This window comes from Pseudocercospora fijiensis (genome assembly GCF_000340215.1).
Source record: "Pseudocercospora fijiensis CIRAD86 unplaced genomic scaffold MYCFIscaffold_19, whole genome shotgun sequence".
In the NCBI taxonomy this organism is placed as follows: Eukaryota; Fungi; Ascomycota; class Dothideomycetes; order Mycosphaerellales; family Mycosphaerellaceae; genus Pseudocercospora; species Pseudocercospora fijiensis.
In genome coordinates, this window is record NW_006921550.1 from 458,706 (window position 1) to 478,679 (window position 19,974).

The 19,974-nt window shown below is 47.9% G+C and overlaps 4 protein-coding genes across 4 annotated transcripts; 2 read left to right on the forward strand and 2 right to left on the reverse strand.

Annotated features, from left to right (window-relative positions):
• Window positions 1-1,577: 1,577 nt before the first annotated feature.
• MYCFIDRAFT_168973 (uncharacterized protein) lies at window positions 1,578-4,059 on the forward strand. Its single transcript, XM_007934376.1, has one exon. The coding sequence runs from the start codon at window positions 1,614-1,616 to the stop codon at window positions 3,975-3,977; it is 2,364 nt and encodes a 787-aa protein (XP_007932567.1). The 5' UTR covers window positions 1,578-1,613; the 3' UTR covers window positions 3,978-4,059.
• Window positions 4,060-4,360: 301 nt separating this feature from the next.
• MYCFIDRAFT_65769 (uncharacterized protein) lies at window positions 4,361-5,698 on the reverse strand (the record flags this gene model as incomplete). Its single annotated transcript, XM_007934306.1, has 4 exons — window positions 4,361-5,221; window positions 5,295-5,512; window positions 5,574-5,619; window positions 5,678-5,698. 4 exons carry the CDS (start codon window positions 5,696-5,698, stop codon window positions 4,361-4,363), a joined length of 1,146 nt encoding a protein of 381 aa, XP_007932497.1.
• A 285-nt stretch (window positions 5,699-5,983) lies between these two features.
• Window positions 5,984-10,604, forward strand: MYCFIDRAFT_180596 (uncharacterized protein; the record flags this gene model as incomplete). Its single annotated transcript, XM_007934377.1, has 2 exons — window positions 5,984-5,996; window positions 6,028-10,604. The coding sequence occupies 2 exons, from the start codon at window positions 5,984-5,986 to the stop codon at window positions 10,602-10,604; spliced, it is 4,590 nt and encodes a 1,529-aa protein (XP_007932568.1).
• MYCFIDRAFT_209405 (uncharacterized protein) lies at window positions 10,048-12,994 on the reverse strand (the record flags this gene model as incomplete). Its single annotated transcript, XM_007934378.1, has 11 exons — window positions 10,048-10,842; window positions 10,869-11,076; window positions 11,121-11,592; window positions 11,664-11,762; window positions 11,789-11,961; window positions 12,015-12,060; window positions 12,099-12,385; window positions 12,411-12,590; window positions 12,617-12,834; window positions 12,863-12,873; window positions 12,940-12,994. 11 exons carry the CDS (start codon window positions 12,992-12,994, stop codon window positions 10,678-10,680), a joined length of 1,914 nt encoding a protein of 637 aa, XP_007932569.1. The 3' UTR covers window positions 10,048-10,677.
• Between the last annotated feature and the right edge of the window lie 6,980 nt (window positions 12,995-19,974).

Consider the following 19,974-nt stretch of genomic DNA (forward strand, 5'->3'; position numbering starts at 1 on the left):
CAAGCACTAATATCCACCTGTCCATGTGGTTTCTAACATTCAAGCGTATTCAATTCCGCCTGTGAGAGCTTGGCGTCTACCTACCTGGTCAAAGCGTCTTTACTCGGCATTTCGCCTCGCGGTTCTTTTTCGCTTCGAATCCGCTACAGAACCTTCGAATTGTGACTTCAGGAGGTCAGTCAGAGCGTAAGTGCATTTGGCCAGCAGTCGCTTGTTCAACATCAAGCAATGTTGGTCCATACGGATTCTCAAAGTTACATTGCGGTACACCTGATGGACAGCAGTGGACCATTAGTGGACCATTATATGACGTCGGCTGGCACGGGCCTTACGATGGTTGGGTGAAGAGGGTCTCGAGGCTCTTTTGATGCCCACCTTTATCCGCCCAGAGTCTCAGAAATACTCCATAGTGCAAGTTTGAGGATACCAATCTGAACACTTATATGTAGGTCCACGAGCTTAATAGAGTTTGTGGTTCGTAGTTTTGAATTTCTATCCATGGATGTGAGCAAGGTTCAGCAGGGGTCCGGGCACATGGGTTCCAGCTTCCAACATCTCGTTACGCTTTGCTGTGAACTCGTCTTCTGCTCATAGCAAGCCGAAACCTTTTGGAGAAGCACAATCAATAGTGCAGCATAACATTCGTGATGGCATATTTGGTTGCATACCTATTGCATTTGACTCTTCTCCCTTTGGCATTCGGCCTGCCCACCGCCAAGACGACGGCCGGCAAGCACTTCAACGGTGTTCTGGCCAGAAGCACGCTCTTTGGGCTTTCGGGTCATGATACCATCGTGTGTCCAGATGCTCGACCGAATCAAGATGAGACTAAAGACGTGGTTCGCTTCGAGAAGTCCGCAATCGAAGCTGCTGCACACCAAGGCCTGCTGGCTCAACCTGGATCCCGTGACGCGAATCCCGGTGGCTATTCCATCGAATTTGAGGATCAGGGTGATGTAAGATTTAAAGACTGCCAAAGCATGAACCTCTATCAGTATCCAATCCTGGCAGACGGGAAGATTTATGGCGGAGGTGATCCAGGTCCATTCCGTGTCGTGTTCCAGGTAGACGACTGGAGCAAGCGGGAAGGGAAATATTGTGGTATCGTGTACCAGGCGGTGAGTTCGGCATGGTCAGTAGCATGGCGAATAGTACTGATTGTCCTCTCTCTGTAGTTTGAGAGCAGGAGCTTCATGCATTGTGAAGATGAGAGTGCTTAGACGATGCGGTGCGGATGTTGAGAGAAGGCTCGAGAACTCAAGCAGCCCCAGGCTAAAACCATCATCGGGGTTCCAAGCACTGGAGTGAGCTGTCACATGCGCCTGTAGATTATTGAATGTGCGTATTAATGGCAAGCATATGTGTGCTGCACGCGAACGAAGTGATGTAGACGCCAAGAGATAGTCGATCTGCACGCAGCCAAGCTTCCGCATAAACTTCGGCTGAACAGGGTTGTCTGATGACGAATGTGAATGGAGCCTTCGAGATTGCCGCCGCGCTCTCTTCTCTTCTCTCTTCAGGTCAGTATTACTGTTCACTTACGCGGGGAGAATCAAATGCTAACAGATGTTCCCAAAGCTTCATACGGAATCAGTCTCCCTTGAACAACCAACATGACCGAAATGCCACACTTGAAGTGGTCTGCGCAGTACACAGTCACAGCACATTCAAGATCACATCCATTGCCTGGCGACAAGATCTTACTACCGCCTTCAGCACTCGAGGCACTTTTGTCTGCTTCTTCGAACCTCGCCGCCGAAACAGCGCGACGCGACCTGCCTCAATATGACCCATACAATTCAGCGACATATTCCGCTTATCGCCAGGCCGAGTCACAATATCAGGACCAGAAACAGCAACTGCCATACCCTTTGACCTTTCGCTTGGTACATCCTGAAAGCGGACGCGTGGTATATGCTGGTATTCGAGAGTTCTCGGCGAGTGAGGGACAGGTTGTGCTCAGCTCATTTTTGCTGGAGACGCTGGGCTTGAGCGCAGAAGACCTGCACAAGCATGAAGACGTTATGCAGATGGACGAAGAGGAAGGCGCTCCGCCAGCCAATGGAGTGTCAGGACCTCAACTTACGGTTCATGCGCGACAGCTACCAAAGGGTACCTTTGTAAAGCTGCGCCCGCTTGAGCCAGGCTATGATCCAGAGGACTGGAAGGCATTACTGGAGCAGCATCTTCGGGCAAATTATACGACACTGACGAATGGTGAAGTCTTGGTAGTGCCGGGTGGACGAGGCGTCGGTGGGCAAAAGGAAGAATATAGGTTTCTAGTGGATGGCTTCAAGCCTGAGGCGGACGGCATCTGCGTCGTGGATACGGATCTTGAGGTTGATATCGAAGCGCTAAACGAAGAGCAAGCACGCGAGACCATGAGACAAATAGCGGCAAAAATGCAGAAAGCGCCAGGAACGGAGAAGGGAAGCTCAGCTGGTGGAGAGCTAGATCTCTTCAAGGAGCAGGCTGGGCAAGTGCTTCCAGGAGAATATGTGGACTACACGCTGCCATCTTGGGACAGGGCACAAGGTCTTGAACTGGAATTGGACGCAATGGATGACGATGAGGATATCAGCATATTTGTCAACCCTCTCTCTGGCACGCAGCGCGCAAAGCCCAGAATAGATGAGTTCGTCTTTGCAGATCTCGACACTCGACCAAGGAAGCGGGTACGGCTGGAGCCCACGAATGCAGAGCTAGAGCATGCTGAAGCTCTTCAAGTCTCCGTTCACGCCCTTGCCTCTGCGGAGAGCCTTGCGAATGGAACGTCAAACAGCGGAGCAGTCGAGCCACGGCATTACACTATACGCGTACGACATCTCGATCCGAAGGCGACTACAAACCATGCAGATTCGATCGATAGCGAGGCGCCTCCAAATGAAGGCGATGTTCGTTGCAAAAACTGCAAGCAGTGGGTACCGCAGCGAACACTGATGCTTCACGAAAACTTCTGTCTGCGGAACAACATCCTGTGTCCGAAAGGCTGCGATCAAGTATTTCAGAAGCGATCGCCCGAGTTTCAGAACCACTGGCATTGCCCTCATGATGAAACATATGGCAACTCGGCGACTACGCATCAACAGCACGACTCAATCTTTCATCCCGCAGATATTCTTCGATGTAGCGATTGCAGCACGGCAGAGACGTTTGCGAATTTGCCAAGTCTCGCTCGACATCGGACAAGCACTTGTCCCGGCAAGCTCATCCTGTGTCGATTCTGCCATTTAGAAGTTCCACAAGAAGGCGATCCCGATGTTCCGAATGCAGAAGCTTTGCTGTCTGGGATGACGCCTCATGAGCTTGCTGACGGAGCTCGAACGACGGAATGCCATCTGTGTTCGAAGATTGTTCGACTGCGTGACATGGAGACTCATCTCAAGAATCATGATCTAGATCGACTGCAACGCCCAGCTCCCACGCCTTGTCGCAACGTCAACTGTGGTCGAACACGAGACACCTGCTCGAAGAGCGGCGACACAAGAGCAGGCTCCCGCATGGGTCAAGGCCCTGGGAACGACGTCGGCCTCTGCTCTGTCTGCTTCGGACCACTCTACGTCAGCATGTACGACCCCGACAACAAAGCTCTTCGCCGCCGCATCGAACGCCGCTACCTCCAACAACTCCTCACCGGATGCGGAAAGCCTTGGTGCAAAAACGAGTTCTGCAGAACAGGCAGGAAGAACCTCGAACTCAACCCGAACATCACCACGAAAGATGCTCTACCTATGGTCAAGCCATTTCTGGATGTGGCGCAGGCTACTACTCCTTTGCATTTCTGTGTTGACGAGCAGAGTCAGAGGCAGAGAAATCTTGCGGCGATGATTGCTGCTGAGGACGCTGGTCCTGCGGGTAAAGGTGGGTTTGCTTTTGAGTGGTGTCTGGGTGCGCTTGAGGCTGAGGGTGGGGATTTGGACGGTGCTAGACAGTGGTTGAAGAATTGGGCTCCGGCGAGGGGCGAGGAGAGGAGATGAGTATCTCACATAGGCAGAAGACCTCGAACGACAACGCTCAGGTTTGCATGCAATGTCGTTGAATTATGTGTCTTGACACGAGCTTGTAAATTTTTGACTCGGACGAGCGATTCTATGCCTCCTAGTCGACGTCTGCCATCAGCATGCACGTGATAGTAGTGAGCATATTCATCACAGGCCTGCATCCATGAGGTCGACTGTGAATAACGTTATGTGAGCACGACGAAAGACGAAGCATCCAATCGGCCCGAGATCGAAAGGCAAATGTCGCCAAGACCGCGCCCCAGAGTCCCAGGCCAGGCAGGTGACTTGCATCAGTAGCCCCGATTCTTCCAGCCGCACAGGATACCGTCTCTTGAGGGTGACATCCCTCCTCTCAGCATCTAGATCACATCAACAATCTGCTCATCCTCGTCCTCAGCCTCGGTGATCTCCTTTACCCTCGACTCCCCAGCACCAGCTTGCGCAGCTCTCATCTCTTCCTCAGGACTCGGATCGCCAGGCTCGCCCCTCATCAAAACCTGCACCAAACGATCACAGCCCTCTCTCACATTCTCATCCTCGACATGCTGATGCACTTCCCTCACAATCGGATAGACTTTCACATCCCTCAGCCTCTTTCGACCCTCAGGCGTAGATGACAGCAGTAGCAAAGTCTCGAGATGCAGACAGATGATGTCTGGCTGCTTCTCGCGTTCCTTGTCGGGAGGCAGAAGTTGGCATTCGTCGAGCATGCCTTCGGTATCTTCGTCCGAGTACTCTTCGCTGCCCATGAGTGGGAGGAGGATGTATGGGAGAAGACCGACGCCGCCTTCTTCTGCGTCCTCCAGCAGGGTGGGATGTGAAGGCACGTCGAAGGAGACATTTTTGATTGTGCTTGCTACACCTCGTCTTCGGATTGTGGAGGCGTGTTCGGTGAAGACGATGAGTTTCGTGATGGGCACAACCTTCTCCGCTTCATCGCCTTCCCCTTCTGATCTTGGCGTCAAGAAATGCTTTCGACCTTGTTCGTGCTTGGCGAGATCAGCGAAGAGGTAGCAGAGGTAGTCGTAGTTGGCATCCTTGTTGTACGAGCCTTCAGCACCCTTCACGAAGCAGTCGAGCAGCTGGTCTATCGCAATAGGCGATGTTGACAACGGCTTCGGCACATCTCGCTTCAGAATCAGCAGTTTCGTGATCGTGTCATGCTTAGCCATATTGGCCAACACCATGCACATGAGATCTGCATTGGGCTCTTTCTGACTCTGCCCTGATCGTCAGCATATCTCACGCCATAGGACTTCACACAAACAGCAGAATCTCGAACCACTGACATACGGTCACCCTCCGTAATAACGACTCGATGAAGCCATCATCCTCTGCTAATGACTTGACTACTTCTGCATCTTCCGAAATGTTGACCAATATCGTCAAGGCGTTCTTGGCAATCGGCGGGTAGTCTTTGAGCAGAAGTTTCAGGTCTTGGACGGGCGCGAGTTGATTTCGCCTGAACAGCGATGGCTGTGCTGTTGAATAGCCCACGAGGTGTTCGGCGGCTGAGGGCAGGAGTCAGCTGTCGGGACCATGCATGGGATTTCTGGCTCACATATTACCTACCGATCTGGCGGATTTGGGTGTTGCCGTGGTGCAGAAATTCTACGAGCTGGAAAATGGGAGTCAGGCTCATGACAGCGACATCTGCATTGATGATTTCGACTCACTTCTTCCAACTCCGTCGGCATTTTGCTTTGCGATATGACATGTGTCAAGTTTTTTGAGGTCTCGCTTGCTGTTCGGCATCACCCGCCACAGCTCCGAGGCGTTGTTGATCCTTTGACCATCTCGAACCGACAATTCCTCGTCTTCCATCCTTCGCTGTCCGTGCAGCCTCACCTCACAATTAGCACGTGAGGCCTAGGAGAAGTCGTTCGCGCCGGCATCACGAGCTCGGATTACCAGCAATCGAATGCGCATACAATGAGCAACGAGCAACATACCAATCCGCGGAGGATATCGCCGGCGCAACCATGTTCCAGGTTCGTGCATACCAGTGCACTACTCGCGGTACGAGGAAAGTTTGGTGCTGATTGTGACTCTGTACAGCGCCTCCAAGGCCTCCAGAAAGGCTTCAATCTCGATTTTCTGGACAACAAGATAGCCGAGGAGCAGGAGAAGCAGAAGCAAGACAAACAGCAGAAGTCGGGCTCGCCTGCAAAGCGCACTCCGAGCAACGCAACAAGGACGACGAGTGGTAGGACAGATTCTCCGAGCAAGAGACCATCCAGTCGACTGCGCGTCCCTGAAGGCAAAGATGGATCGCCAGCGAAAGCGCCTGATCCAGATGATTTTGTTATTGGCGACGATGAGTCAGTAAACAGTCTGAGCAGGATCCCTACACCACAGCCAATATCGAAAGATGGCGAAGGCGACGAGCGGAAAGATGGAGGCAAGCAGGATGAAGGCCAGGCTGAGGCAGGCGACAAGGGCAAGGAGAAGGCGCGAGATGCAGATGAGCTGCCGCAGGAAGTACAGGTGAAGCTACGCAAGCTGGATGCGCTGACGGCGAAATATCAAGGTATGCTCACGTCCCGCGCACCATCGCTACATCGTGATTGGCATTTATTGTTTTACTCACAGAATTCCACTTGTATAGATCTGCTAAGGAACTACCGCACCGCACACCAACGAGTCGCTGCAATCGAGCCTTTCGAGGCCACGCTACGAGAGCACACTTCGCTGACGTCCATCGACGATCCTGGAGCATTGATCGAATTCCTACACCAGCGAAAACAGCAGACGGACATGACCATGGCCGAGCTGAGGCGAGTATTCGACAAGCATCAGCAGACAATGAAGGAGCGAGATGAGCTCAAGATCAAGCTGCAAAAGGCGGAGCAAGATGCCAAGATCGCTTTTGATGAGGCTGCTGGGCTGCGTCAGGAGCGTAACGAGCTGGAGGCAGAGCCACAAAAGTCTGTGTCTACTTCAGAGGTCAAGCAAGCTCCTACTGAAGCCGCAACAAGTTCTGCGAAGGATGAAGGCGACTTCTTCTCATACGAAGACGAGGTCTCGAAGGCTGCTGAAGAAGGCGCAGCGACAGCCACAAAGGCTAAAGCTGAAGAGACAACGTCGAGCGCGAGCGAAGATACCGCTTTGGTGCACGAGGCCAAAGTCAAGGAGCTTGAGACTGAAGTCGAAACGCTGAAGGTGGAGGTCAAAGAGCAAAAGGACTACATCAACGAACTCGCTACCGAAAATGCAAACATGCGCCATGAGTTCCTGATCGCTCAGACTGACTTGGATGCCGCAAACAAGAAGCTGACGAAACAAGACCGAGATTTTGCCGAGTTACAGTCAGAGCTTCGAAATGCGCGAGAGCAATTAGGCGAAGCCATAGCTGCCCAAGATGCCGCCAGGAAAGAATCTGATGAAGCAGCAGCTAGCCTAGTACAGAGCGAAAGCCAGCTCGCGGATCTTCAGGCACGCTACAGCCGAAGTCAAGAAGAGCTCAAGAAAGAGGCTGCTGCTGCACACGAGAATCTCAAGAAACACCAAGATGAGCATGCAAAGAATCTGAAGGATGGTGTCTATGCTCAGCGAGATGAGAAGGTCATTGATAATCTCAGAAACCTTGTTAAAACTCTCCAGGCGCAGGCAAAGGCAGCGACCGAAGCCATGGACCGCGCCAAAGGCGAAGTTAAGGACTGGAAGCTGGAATGCAACAGGCTTGAATCTGAATCTCAACAGCCTCGAGATGCAATCGTAATGCTGCGCAGCAAAGAGGCAGATCTTGCTAAGCTTGAGGAGAGGCTTGAAGTGGCGCACAAGGAGCGTGAAGATATGGTTCGTGCCAAGGAGGCCACCGTAAACAGGCTAGAGAAGGAGCTAGGCATAGCTCAAGAAGAGCGTGATGCTGCGATCCGGAAAGCCGAGAGCAAGAATGGACATGAGAAGGCCGTCGCGAGCCTCCGAAGTCAGCTCAAGCGCGCAGAGCAGGAGCGAGAGAAAGCCTACCAAATGATTCTCGACTGCGGCCGATGCGGTCAGATTGAGAAAAATACCGGAACGCCCTCCGAGGACACTAACAGCACTCCGGTCCGATCGCGCATGGGCTCGGAATCTACTGAGGTCAGTACACTACCTACGGAGGCTGGCAGCGAGACCGCAACTCCTGCGACGCCTTCTGTTGATGGAGGAGAAACTGCCGGATCGGCAGACGCCAAGAAAAAGAAAACCAAGAAGAAGTCCAAGGCAAAGAAGAAGGAAACGACTACTGCCGCCAGCCCAGCCCCAAGCGAGTCCATCAGGGATGAACTGACGCTTGACGAGCTGATTGGGGATCCGACCAAGGCTCCTGACGTCCTATTGAGATCAAAGTTCGGTGAGAATCCGTTAATCCCGTTATTTAAGGACGTTGTCGAGAACCTGAGGGAGCGCAACGATTCGTCGAATGCACAGCATGATGAGCTCCTCCAGCATCATGAAAGCAAGATTGAAGAGCTTGAGCAGCAGCTCCGCAACAATTCCATCATCCTCCAAGCTAAGCACGAGGAGACTCTTGCGCTGCAACAAAGTTTGGCTGACAAGAAAACCTCTGCAGGCACCACTGTGGAGCAAGAAGCTCAACTTGACAGCCTCAAGAAAGAAGTCGAGGCGCTCAAAGAAGAAATCATTGAGAAAGATGGCAAGATTAAGAAGCTTCAAGAGAGTTTGAAGAGCCAGGCGACCCTGGAGGAGAAGATTGAAGAACTCACCGAAGAGAAAGACGGCCTTCAAGAGTCCATGGTAGAAGTCGGGAAAGCTGGTACAGATGCGAAGCATGAATTGAAGGAGATGAAGGAGCGCCGCGACAAGTTGCAGCAGGAGTATGACGAGCTCCAGCTCGAAAGCGACAGTGCTCGCAAAGCTCAGAAGCATGCCGAGGCGTCTGTTCAAGTCCTCACAACGAGATCGAAAGAGCTTGAGGCAGAATTGAGCGAACTGAAAACCAAATCTGTGCCAAGCACCGAGCTTGACGGCTTGCGCGAGCAAGTGCAGAACCTCGAGAGGGAGAAAGAGGCTCTCCAGGTGTCTAAGGAAACGTGCGAAAAGCAGATTGAGGAATTCAAAGCTCAGCAGACTGCAAGTGGTGCTGCGTTGGATGCCAAGGAGAAGTCCCTGACTACAGATCTTGACAGGTTGCGATCAAAGAGCAGCGAGCTAGAGAAGGAGCTTGCCCAGGCCAACACCCTCGCACAAGATCGCTTCAGGTCTCTCGCAGAAGTCAAGGAACTCTACACGAAAGCACAAGCCGAAGTCAAGAAGCTGCGTGAAGAGCTGGCAGGCTTGAAGACTGCGAAGGCAGAACTCGACAAGTCAAATGCGATAGTGAAGAAGTTGGAGATGAAGGAGAAGGACCTGCGATCCGAGATTGCAGAATACAAATCACGAGCAGCCGACAAGGAGAGTGAGATTGCGTCGCTCTCCGACAAGGCCAAGAAGGCCACCGACCGAAGCACGGCTCTCGAGGAGTCCTATGAGAATGCACGCAAGGAGCTGGAGAAGAGTGAAAGCATACGCAACGAGGTGACCGAAGCGCGGGAGAAGCTACAGGCTGACCTCAAGAAGCTGCAAGACGAACTTTCCAAGGCCAAGGCTAAAGCCGACAACCTGGAGCAGGAGGCTCGGAAGGCAGCCGAGGAAGCTACTAGGCTGAAAGACGAGCTGCAATTCACCTCTGCACAACGCGAGAGTTCGCAAAGCATGATGGACACCATGCAAGACCAGACACGAGAGATGTCGACACGTATGAAGGAGGTCGAGCAGCGCAATGAAAGCTTAGAAGAAGAGCTGGCCGATGCCCAGCGCTTGCTGTCTGAACGCAGTCGAGAAGGCGAGACGATGCGGAGATTGCTTAGTGAGGTCGAGGCTCGTGCAGACAGCAGAGTCAAAGAGATGCGTGAGCAGATGGAGCTAGCTGTGTCTGAGCGGGATCGTGCCGAGGACAATGCGAGCAACATCGGGCGTAGGAAGGCCCGCGAAATCGAAGATCTGAAGTCGAAGCTACGAGATGCCGAGCAGGAAGCTTCGCGTGCCAAAGAAGCACGAGAGGATGCTGAGAAGAGGGAACGAGACTTCAAGACCCAGCAAGCTGACATCGAAGCCCGCGCTGCCCGAGCTCAGCAAGAACTCAACGAGACGCGAACGGCGATGGAACAATTGCGGGACAGCCTCGATGAGACGGAACGGTCAAACCGCGAACTGGAGAACCAACGGCAATCCCTTCGAAAAGAAATTGCCGACCGCGAAGCACGACTCGAGAAACTACAAAAGTCTTCGAAACAGCTGACGGAAGAACTCAAGAAGTCACAAGCACGCCAAGCCACAGGCTCTTCTCGGTCCTCGATGGAATCCTCTGCCGCGAGAGGTTCGTCCAGAGTCACATCTCCCGCACCTGTGTCGATTCGCACTTCAAGCCTGAACGGCGCACCAATGTCTCCTGCTGGCAGTAGTATGTCTACCGAACATATCAAGGGCGCGTTGTTGAGTTTCTTTTCGATCAAGGAGAAGAAGCATCAGGTCGATTTCGTTAGTGGGCCTATGGGCAAGATGCTGGGATTGAACGATCAGGATCGTCAACAGTTGATTGCGGCGATACAGGCCAAGTAAGACGACGACTTTCGTTTTTGAACAATGATGGGTTTATCATGAAAAGAACAATCGTGTATATATAGCCGTTCACTCATATCGAAGCATAGGCATAGCATGGCATAGCATGGCGGAGGGTCCAATGCATGTGACGACTCATTGTAATACTGGTCAAGGTTCTTGGTCCTTGGTTCTCGTTTCTCGTTTCATTATAGTATCGATACTGTACATCGTGCGTACATCTTGCACGAGCATCGAGCTCAGGCCGTAACACACTTCTTGCACAAACATACCTTCCGCTCCGGCACCTGCAACGCTCCCAGATACACCATAATCTCCCGAACAACACACCATCCCATCCCTCTCCACAACCCCCTTCAAATCGCCCTCAAACCCCTCCGGCCCCTTACCCTTCGCCTTCAATATCCTCGTCCATTTCACAGGCGGTGAAAAAAAAACTCTAACCCTCTCCCTCCCACACAATAACTCAATCCTCACATTATCATCCCCAAACGCAAAACTATAACTCCGCGTCACGGGAATTCATACTTGCAACCAGCGGTCGATTTTCTTTTGGGTTTCGATTTCGGTGGTGTTGCAGTCGAAGGATACAGCGGGGGAGGAATTCTTGCCGGATTTTTTTTTTGTTGGTTGGTTTGGGAAAGGGGGGAGATGAGGAGGAGGGAGGTTGTTATTCTTGGTTGGGGGGTCCGGTGGGTTTGAATGCTGGGTTTTTCTCCTGGGTGGGAGGGTGAGGAAGGCGAGGGTGTCGTAGATTTGGGTGCGGAGTTGGTGATGGGTGAAGTGGATTTCGAGAGCGGTTTCCGGACAGTTGTGCCTACGCAGGTATTGCGATATTGGAGATTCGCTGTCTCGACTACTGATTCATCTTTTTCAGTGGAGTCCCAAATGCTGGTGTACGGCCAGCGAGCCTGATCGTCCAGAAAGGTGGAATACATCAGTCTCATCTCTTGTTCGATTTCTGCGAGTCTCTCCCATGATTCTTTCTCTCGTTCAAGCCGAATGGCAGCCGTTCCATTGGGTTAGATATCATAATGAGTTTGATCACTACCGGCACACTCTCTTTGACCAACTCTTCACAAACCTGTTCTTGGAGTTGTCGAAAAACGACAGAAAAGCCCAAAGACTCAAACATAGATGTACTCCGCCAATGTGAAACTGATCAACGAAAGCTACAAGCTCACTCACATCAATCTTCCGGCTGCTTGCCCATTTCTTTGCCGTGAAGTCGCAGCACAAGGCCCGCAGTCGACATATTTGCATGGAGCGAGTCAAGCACCTAGGTTGATACTGGCGGGGAGACTTGGAGGGGAATGGATGCTTGAGTGATGGTATGGTCCAGACTCCAGATCTCATCCTTCACGAACTTGTGATCGCAATAGCGGAGATAGCCTCGTAGATAAGGTCCACAGATCGGGCGTAACTTCGACGGCGGCCGCTTGTGGTTGGCAGCCGTCTAGCGCCAGTCAGATTCCACCGCTGGCCAATCTATACAATCCAGTGCGGTGGTGTCAATGGCGTGATGCTCTGTGCCTGTGATGAAGCCTGTGTGATGATGGACTTTCTGCATGGGAACAATCTGAAGACTGAAGTGAGATGAGACGTGTTTCAGATCACACCTGTCGTTATTATTGCAAGGCTGTAGAGGTGGGGCTGTTCGATCGATTTGCGGGGACAATATGAGTATGGTCGAGCTGTGACCACGCAGTTGGTCCTGTGCTGATATTCTAAACATTGAGAGCCGTACGTGGTTGACAAGAGTCTTTGTGGTTGACGAGAGTCTTTCGCTGACTTCAAAGACTGAACGTGAGTGCAGCATACACGTTCCCGTATGGCCCTCCTGACTCGCGACTGTAGTAGTATTCGGGTCCGGAAATTTTGAGGTGAGGTGAATGTTGCGAGGATGGAGTTATGGAGCTGGTCAGGCGAAGCTTTGCACTGTGTTTCATACGCTGTGATGTTTTGACTGAGACACCTTCGTTGGTCCTGGAAAGCGGAGAAGGCTAGACCACAGACTGGCGTCTGGCGTCCATCCTGCGTATACGGTATTCACTTCCGGGACATCCTCTTCTATCGGATCTTTCCGTCGAAGCAGGCGGCTATGGCGTCTCGAGTGAGGCGGCTGAACTGTCTCGCCCTTGGATAATGCACGAAATTGTGTGCTCGACTGGACGTGCATACATATGTCTAACCCTTCATGCGGACTAGCATCGAGGTGATGATCGTCTGTCTGTTGTCTTGACAGCAGAGTCCAAGACTCTAAGGCAGTCTGCAGCGATCAAATACTCTATCTAATAAGACCTAATTTGTAATTGTATAGAAGTGTAGTCCAGACAGGGGAAAGGAGGAAGCGCAAGCTTTCTATCCCCGATGCTAACGCCCGTTCGCATTGAAGCAAATCTCGATCTCTTTAGTTAAAAGTGCCTTGTTCGCTAGCTAATTTTTATTAAATAAGCTCACTTTTACTAGACTCTTGCTTTTAATAAAATAAGGCTAATTTAGTCTAGTTTTAGGTATTATTTAGTTAGATTTATATATATATATAAACTAGATTATAAGATAAAGCTACTAAGCTTAGGAAAGCGGATCCTTAATAAATCTAATCGACTATTATAATATAACTACGTATTAGTATTATTATACTAGAGTAATAATTATTAATAGCGACTATCTTTATACTTAATCGAGCTATTTCTAGTACTTAGAGTAATATAAAGACGTATTCTTATATAGCTATAGCTTCTAAAAGTAAATAGCGAGAATCTAGTTCCCTACTAATAAAGCTACTAATTATAAGGCAGAAGCTAAGGAGGCCTAGTATAAAGTACGTAGCCTAGTAGCCGACTTATAGCCTATAAGTACGCCTAAGATCTACGCTTAGTAAGCGCGGATACTTCCGATCTTTTATCGCCGTATAATACTAGTAAACGGGTACGCTAGCATAGTAGTTTAATACTAATAGAGCTAACTTTTGCTAAAAAATATCTTCTCGACTATTTAATACGACTTCTAACCCTTCCTTCTACCTAATATTACCTATAGTAGTATAATTAAACCTCTAACTATAGTGTAATACGCCTATACGACCTTCTATACTACTAGTAGCGATTCCGACTATTATAGTACCTAGTTTCGATAGCTAGAATACTAAATAGTGCGTTAGTCTATTCCCTCTATTAGCGTATATTACGTTTAATAAATACCTTAAAGATAAGAAGTAGAAGGGCTATAATAAGATAGTAGTAGCTCGAGAGCGCTATCTTCGTATTATCTAATAGGTTATAGTCGATAATATAACGCTTAGCCGCTTCGGATATACTTTACTTAGTAAAGCCGACTATAACGAGAAGATTTAGGCTTTATATTACTTCTAGTAGAATAGGGAAGAGTAGCGCCTATATATAATTAAAAAGAAGGGTAGTAATAAGAAGGTTATCTAAGAGTATAAAATGTTCTATATTCTAACTACTAAATACTATACTTTTAGATACGTACGCCGTAGCGTAATATTATATCTTATTAATAAGAAATTCTATAGTATAACGAAGAAGGATACTACCGAGGTCCTTAAGTACTACTAGGTATATAATTATAGCCTAATTAATTACTACCCTACTATACCGAAAAGCGATCTCCTATAATATATACTAGTATTAGAGGGCATATAAAAGGCATATAGCCGGCTAAGTAAAGCTAGGGTCTTAGTGCCTTAGGTAGGGCTTAGCGCTTAGCGTTAGCCTAACTTCCTAACCTTCCTCTCCCTCTTTATAGAACTTATTAAATACTATACGCTCTTAACTATACTATCTACCTACTTACCTAACCCCTATTATAACTAGCTAAGAAGACCCTCTCTGAAGTCTAAATAGATTTAATCGACTTCCTAAACGACCCCGATAGCTCTTATCTATATCTTCTATATATAAAGAACTATAAGTTTAAATTCAACTATATTTACGCCCCTACTCTAAAAGAAAGCGCTAAGATTACCTTCTATATTTAGGACTTTGCCTACTCTATAGATATTGCGCTACTATATTAAATAGATAATAGTAAAGAATTTAAGAGAGTTATCGAGAAGCTAGTACTACTATACAGTATAGAAATTGCTTATAGTACGCCCTATTGCCCTTAATCGTAAGGCCTTATAGAATAAACTAACGGCGTTCTTAAGAGGCGTATTCTCGCTTTTAGATTATAACTCTACCTCTATAGATAGGTTATAGCGGCGTACGAGGTAGTACGGATTTATAATAGTACCTTCTATACTACTATTAAGATAACGCCCTTTAAGGCCTTCTTTAACTATAAGCCGCTAATACAACCTTTTATTACTATAGCGGAGACTATAGTAGCGGCAACCGAGGGCAATATAGACCTACTATTTAGACCTAACAAGCTACGAGTAGTTAATAATATAGTAGATAATAACGATAGCGAGAATATAGCTACTAGGGGCGCTAACTAATATAATACTAAGTAGACTAGTAAGAATAGGCCTTAATTTAACCCTAGTAATATACCTCTTAATCCTATAAATAATAGCTAGTATAGTAATAGTAATATTTTAGTAACGCCTCTTTACGACGTTTATAACTAAAGACGTACTATCTATACCTCTAGCGCTAGTATCTCTTCTGCTATAGACTACTTATAGAATATACTTATAGACTATGTAGTAGCCGCTTGCGGCTTAATAAGCCGCTAGCCTAAAGGCTAATCGTATATAGAAGTATAGCAATCTACGGACTTTCGAGATTAGTAATATTATTAGCTTATAGATCCCGAAATAGTATAAGGTACTAGATAGTCTAAAGCTAATTATATACTAGGTTATAGTCTATAGAGTAGTACGAGGACGATAATAGTATAGCTAAACTACTCTTTAAGCTACTATATCCCTAGAGGCTAGTTAAATACTACTAGTATATAAGGAACCTCGTTAAAGGCGATAGCTTCTTCTTCGCTAACTTCTTAGTCTATTCTAGCTATAAGAAATTAAAAATAGGAAAATAGCCCTCTCTAAAGCCGCTAGGCTATAGGCTCGTATACTATTTGCTTTATATAGTACCTATCGCTATATTAATAGCCGTTATCGCTCTATACTATATAGCTATTATAAGGCTAGCAGACCGTATTTACTCGCTTACTATAGTAAAGGCAATATCTATAAGAATATAGACGACTACGGTTACGCTACTAATAAGTTAATATTAGGACTAAAGAGGTTATACGTAATTAGTATATAACTAGGCTCGAGTGAAGCTAGGGTCTTAATGCCTTAGGTAGGGCTTAGCGCTTAGTAATAGGCTAACTCTCCTACCTTCCTCCCTCTCCTTCTAGATCCTTATCGAATACTACTTGTACCTACTACTACCCTATCTACCTACTAATATAACCCTTCTTATATAGTATTCGATCTACCCTTTAAGGGTAGTAGCTAGATAGTCCTTATTTTAAGCTTTTAGCGGTATAGCTACGAAAACCGTTAATCTAACTATATTACGCCCGAAGAACGGGACCTATACGTACTATTCTATTAAAACAACCGTACTAATTATCAAGCAAGGCCTTCTATACGGCCTATTATACTAAATTAATCGCACTAAGCCGATATCTACTAATTCCGCTATATCCGTATCTTAGAGGCCTATAATACATTATTAGTGTTACCCCTTATAATAGCCGGCTTATTACGAAGCAATAACAACCGCGGCGCCGCTAGTAGCGCTAGCAATAACAACGCTAGTAGCATAGTGCCTACTAAAGTGCCTACTAAAGAGCCTACTAGAGGGCCTGCTAAAGAACCTATAATCGAAGGGGATAACCTATCGTTTGTTACGGTTTAGACAGTAGTGCGGCCGATCCTGCTCCGGATACTGTCGATCCTACCGTAGATTAGGACGATTGATATATATAGTTTCCTAGGCTAGTAACTAACTAACAATCAATTATCTTTGTATACTAGAATCGTGTCCGTCTCCGCTCTATAGAGCGTATCCTAACAACTTGGTAGCTTCGCTAAGATTACGACCTAATTGGCTTCTATACTAATCAACTCCTCTACTAGAACCGAGCTATTAGTCCTAATTGCGACGAGAACCGAGACGATTAGCTAAGGATCCCTCCGATCTAGCGCCGACCGCGACGATTCGACTCGCTACGTTACGACCGATATTTACTCGATTTATACTATTCCGTACTAGTCGGCGGCTACCTACTATAGTGCCTCGCCGACACTAATACACTATATACCCGAATCGCCTAACCGCGGATTCGGTAGGTAGCCGCGCTTTAGCGGCCGGTAGCTATTTCCCCGCATCCCTAGGAAGGTACCTTTCGAGGAATAACGGAAGGATTAGCCCTAACTAGTTAACAAACCACCTTTTGCTACTAATCCGGACAGCCTCCGTAACGATACTCTACTATATAACGCTTTACGTTAATCCTACGCTTCGTTTCGCTTCTAACCCGGACAGAAGCACAAATCTATTAAACTAGCGGTCCGACCGCTACCCTAGTACCGTAATCTTAGATTACTAGATACTAAGTCTTATATCCTGCGCATTTGTACCTTTATCGGCTACTACGTCCGGTATAGCGAGAATTTTGCAGTCTAACTTAGAGTAAAGTATAGCCGTATAGACCTACTTGCCTCCTACGTCCTATAATACTACCCGCGACTAGGAAATCTACTACCGTCTTAGGCTAAGATCGACGAGCTATACCTATATACCCTCGACGGGATCGACTTCCCTAGCTAGTAGGTAGTCGATAAAGGTACCTTAATACGATCGGTTAAGGAACTAAAAGTAGCTTTTCCGAATACTCGCGATTCGTACTATTATAAGTAGTTTTTCCCTAAGGTATACTCGCCCGCGGACATTAAACGAGCACGAGTAGGAGAGTAACGCCCGTAGCCCGATCCGGCTACTTATCGCTCGCCTTCTTCGCGGGTACCGGAGTTTTCGCCGATTACTTAGTAGGCGGCGTCGTTACTACTACCCTCTCCGAGTAGGTATCGACCGCCTAGAGCTACTACCTATTCGGAACAACTACGCGCGCGACGTCCTAATAATTATATAGATAGTATATTACCCTCTATATTTCTACGTAGACTGTTACTAATAAGGATCTCTAGCGATAAATCCTCGCCGTAGGAATCCTCGCCGTACTCTCTACTAGATAACGGACGAGGCCCGATAGACCGCAATTATAAGGACGCGCCGCGAGGCCGCGGGCTAACGAAGGGAAATCTAGGCAATAGCGAGCCTCGTAGCCGGCACTAGCGTCCGCTATCTATAGGGTCTACGATAGAGCTAGATCGTAGCGAGATCCGTAAACAACTAGACTAGTAGCGCCTATATGCCTTACGGGAGTTAGTACTATATCGAGGTATTATCTTAGATAACCGCCTCGCCTAATTTCTTATAGAACAATGCCTTTCTCCTTAACCGGATTAGACCGGTTCCTAGGCGGGCCCCGAAGACTACGATAATAGTCGCGACGATCGGTCGCGTATCGTAGGTAGCGATCGTTTCTACGCCGGCTAGGACGATCTAGGGTAGGAGGACCGCGACGGCTACTATAGCTACGAGTTCTAAGAGCAAGTCGAGGACTATCTTAGCCGGCGTTAGAGGTCGCGACTTAAGAGAGCCGGTTTAGTTTCCGAGAACAGCCGCCGCGACTCGCTATAGGATCTAAACGACTTACCCGACGGCTAACCGGCTAGCTACGGCCCGCGGTTAGGTCTAGACGGTAATTAAGGCTATAATTACGCTATATATAGCGGAGGGAATGCTAGCGGAGATCCTCGCTACTACTAGTAACTAGGACGCGATAGGAATACTAGCTAGATAGGCAAATTTGCTCCTAATAATCTATATAATTGCTAGCAAACGTACGCCTAGGGCTAGGCCGCTCGTAAGCCTAAACGCAACGGAAATGCTAGCTAGGCGGGCTAATTCATTCCCGATCTACGTAGTTACTAGCAACCGTATACCTAGGGCTAGGCTACTCGGGAGCCTAAACGTAATAGAAACGCTACCTAGACGGGCTAATTCGCTCCCGATCTGCTATATTACTAGCAAACGTACGCCTAGGGCTAGGCTACTCCTAGCTAGATACAATAATTCCCTCCCGATAACCCTCGCTACTATTAATAAGCGCCGCCCCGGAGCTACGCTACCTATACTAGAGGGAATATAGGCTAGTCGCGCTAATTTCGTCTAGATAATCCTCGCTATTATTAATAAGCTTCGTTACGGAAACTTTTTTACCGATCGCGACGATCCTATCGATAGGATCGCTTAGGATCCTTAGGATCCTTAGGATCCTTAGGATCCTTAGGATCGTACGTTAAAGATCTTGTCTAATAGGATCGTCGCGATCTAGAAATTCTAGCAAATCTGTTCGTATTAAGAATTTTGTTCTTTACCGTCCGACTCGTATATCGAGTCGGGCTCGAGTCGTCGCATATACTAGTACTAGCATTTGAATTACATTTTCTATCGGATCTGCATATTATACGATAGTTGCTTCTGCTAATATCTAACGTTTATACGCATACTCGGGTAACTACTAGCATTTGTATACGTCTACTATATATACTAAGTTAGTACCGACTTAGCGACCGACTCGTATAGTATTAATAGATTTCGTTATATTATATAGGGCATCTATTTATTACGGTTGATAAGAATGTATTCTATTCGTCCTCTACGGCTATATTAAAGCGATATACCTCTACCTTCTTTCGTTTGTTTCCTTTCGACTTCTTCTTCTCTTTTACTATATATCTCCTAATTCTTCGATCCTACGTCTCCTCGTTAAATGCTATCTCCTTAACTTTGCCGCCGTCCGCCTCTATATCCGCCTACTATATCTACTCCCCCTCTTCTAGCCCTAATATATCCCTAACGCGATTACTTACCGCCGCGAATAAAGTCTTATCTATTATATAAGACTAGTCGGAATACCTACTATTCTTACAGTAATTAGCGCGCAATCCTTCCCTGTTGCTATTACCGCGGTATATCTATACCTTTAGTATTAATTGTCTTCGGTTCTATTGTATTCTATTGTCTCGGTTGCACTTGTGCCGTTGCCTCCCCGTACCGAAGCAAACGGATTAGTAGCCCCCGTCGGCTCCTAATCTGTCGCTTAGAAACTGCTCTATAGTATAGGCAGTCTAATATCGTTTTTCTTAGGCAGGGCCTCCGCCTCCGCTAACCTATCTATCGTATTGTCGCCGGCTTTAAGTTGTTTACTTAATTGTTGCCCGGTAGACGCTTTAGGACCTGTCGATTATATTAGCAGGTAAGAGAAACACGGCGCTCGTAGACTACTCTTACTATAGCGCTCGATCGAT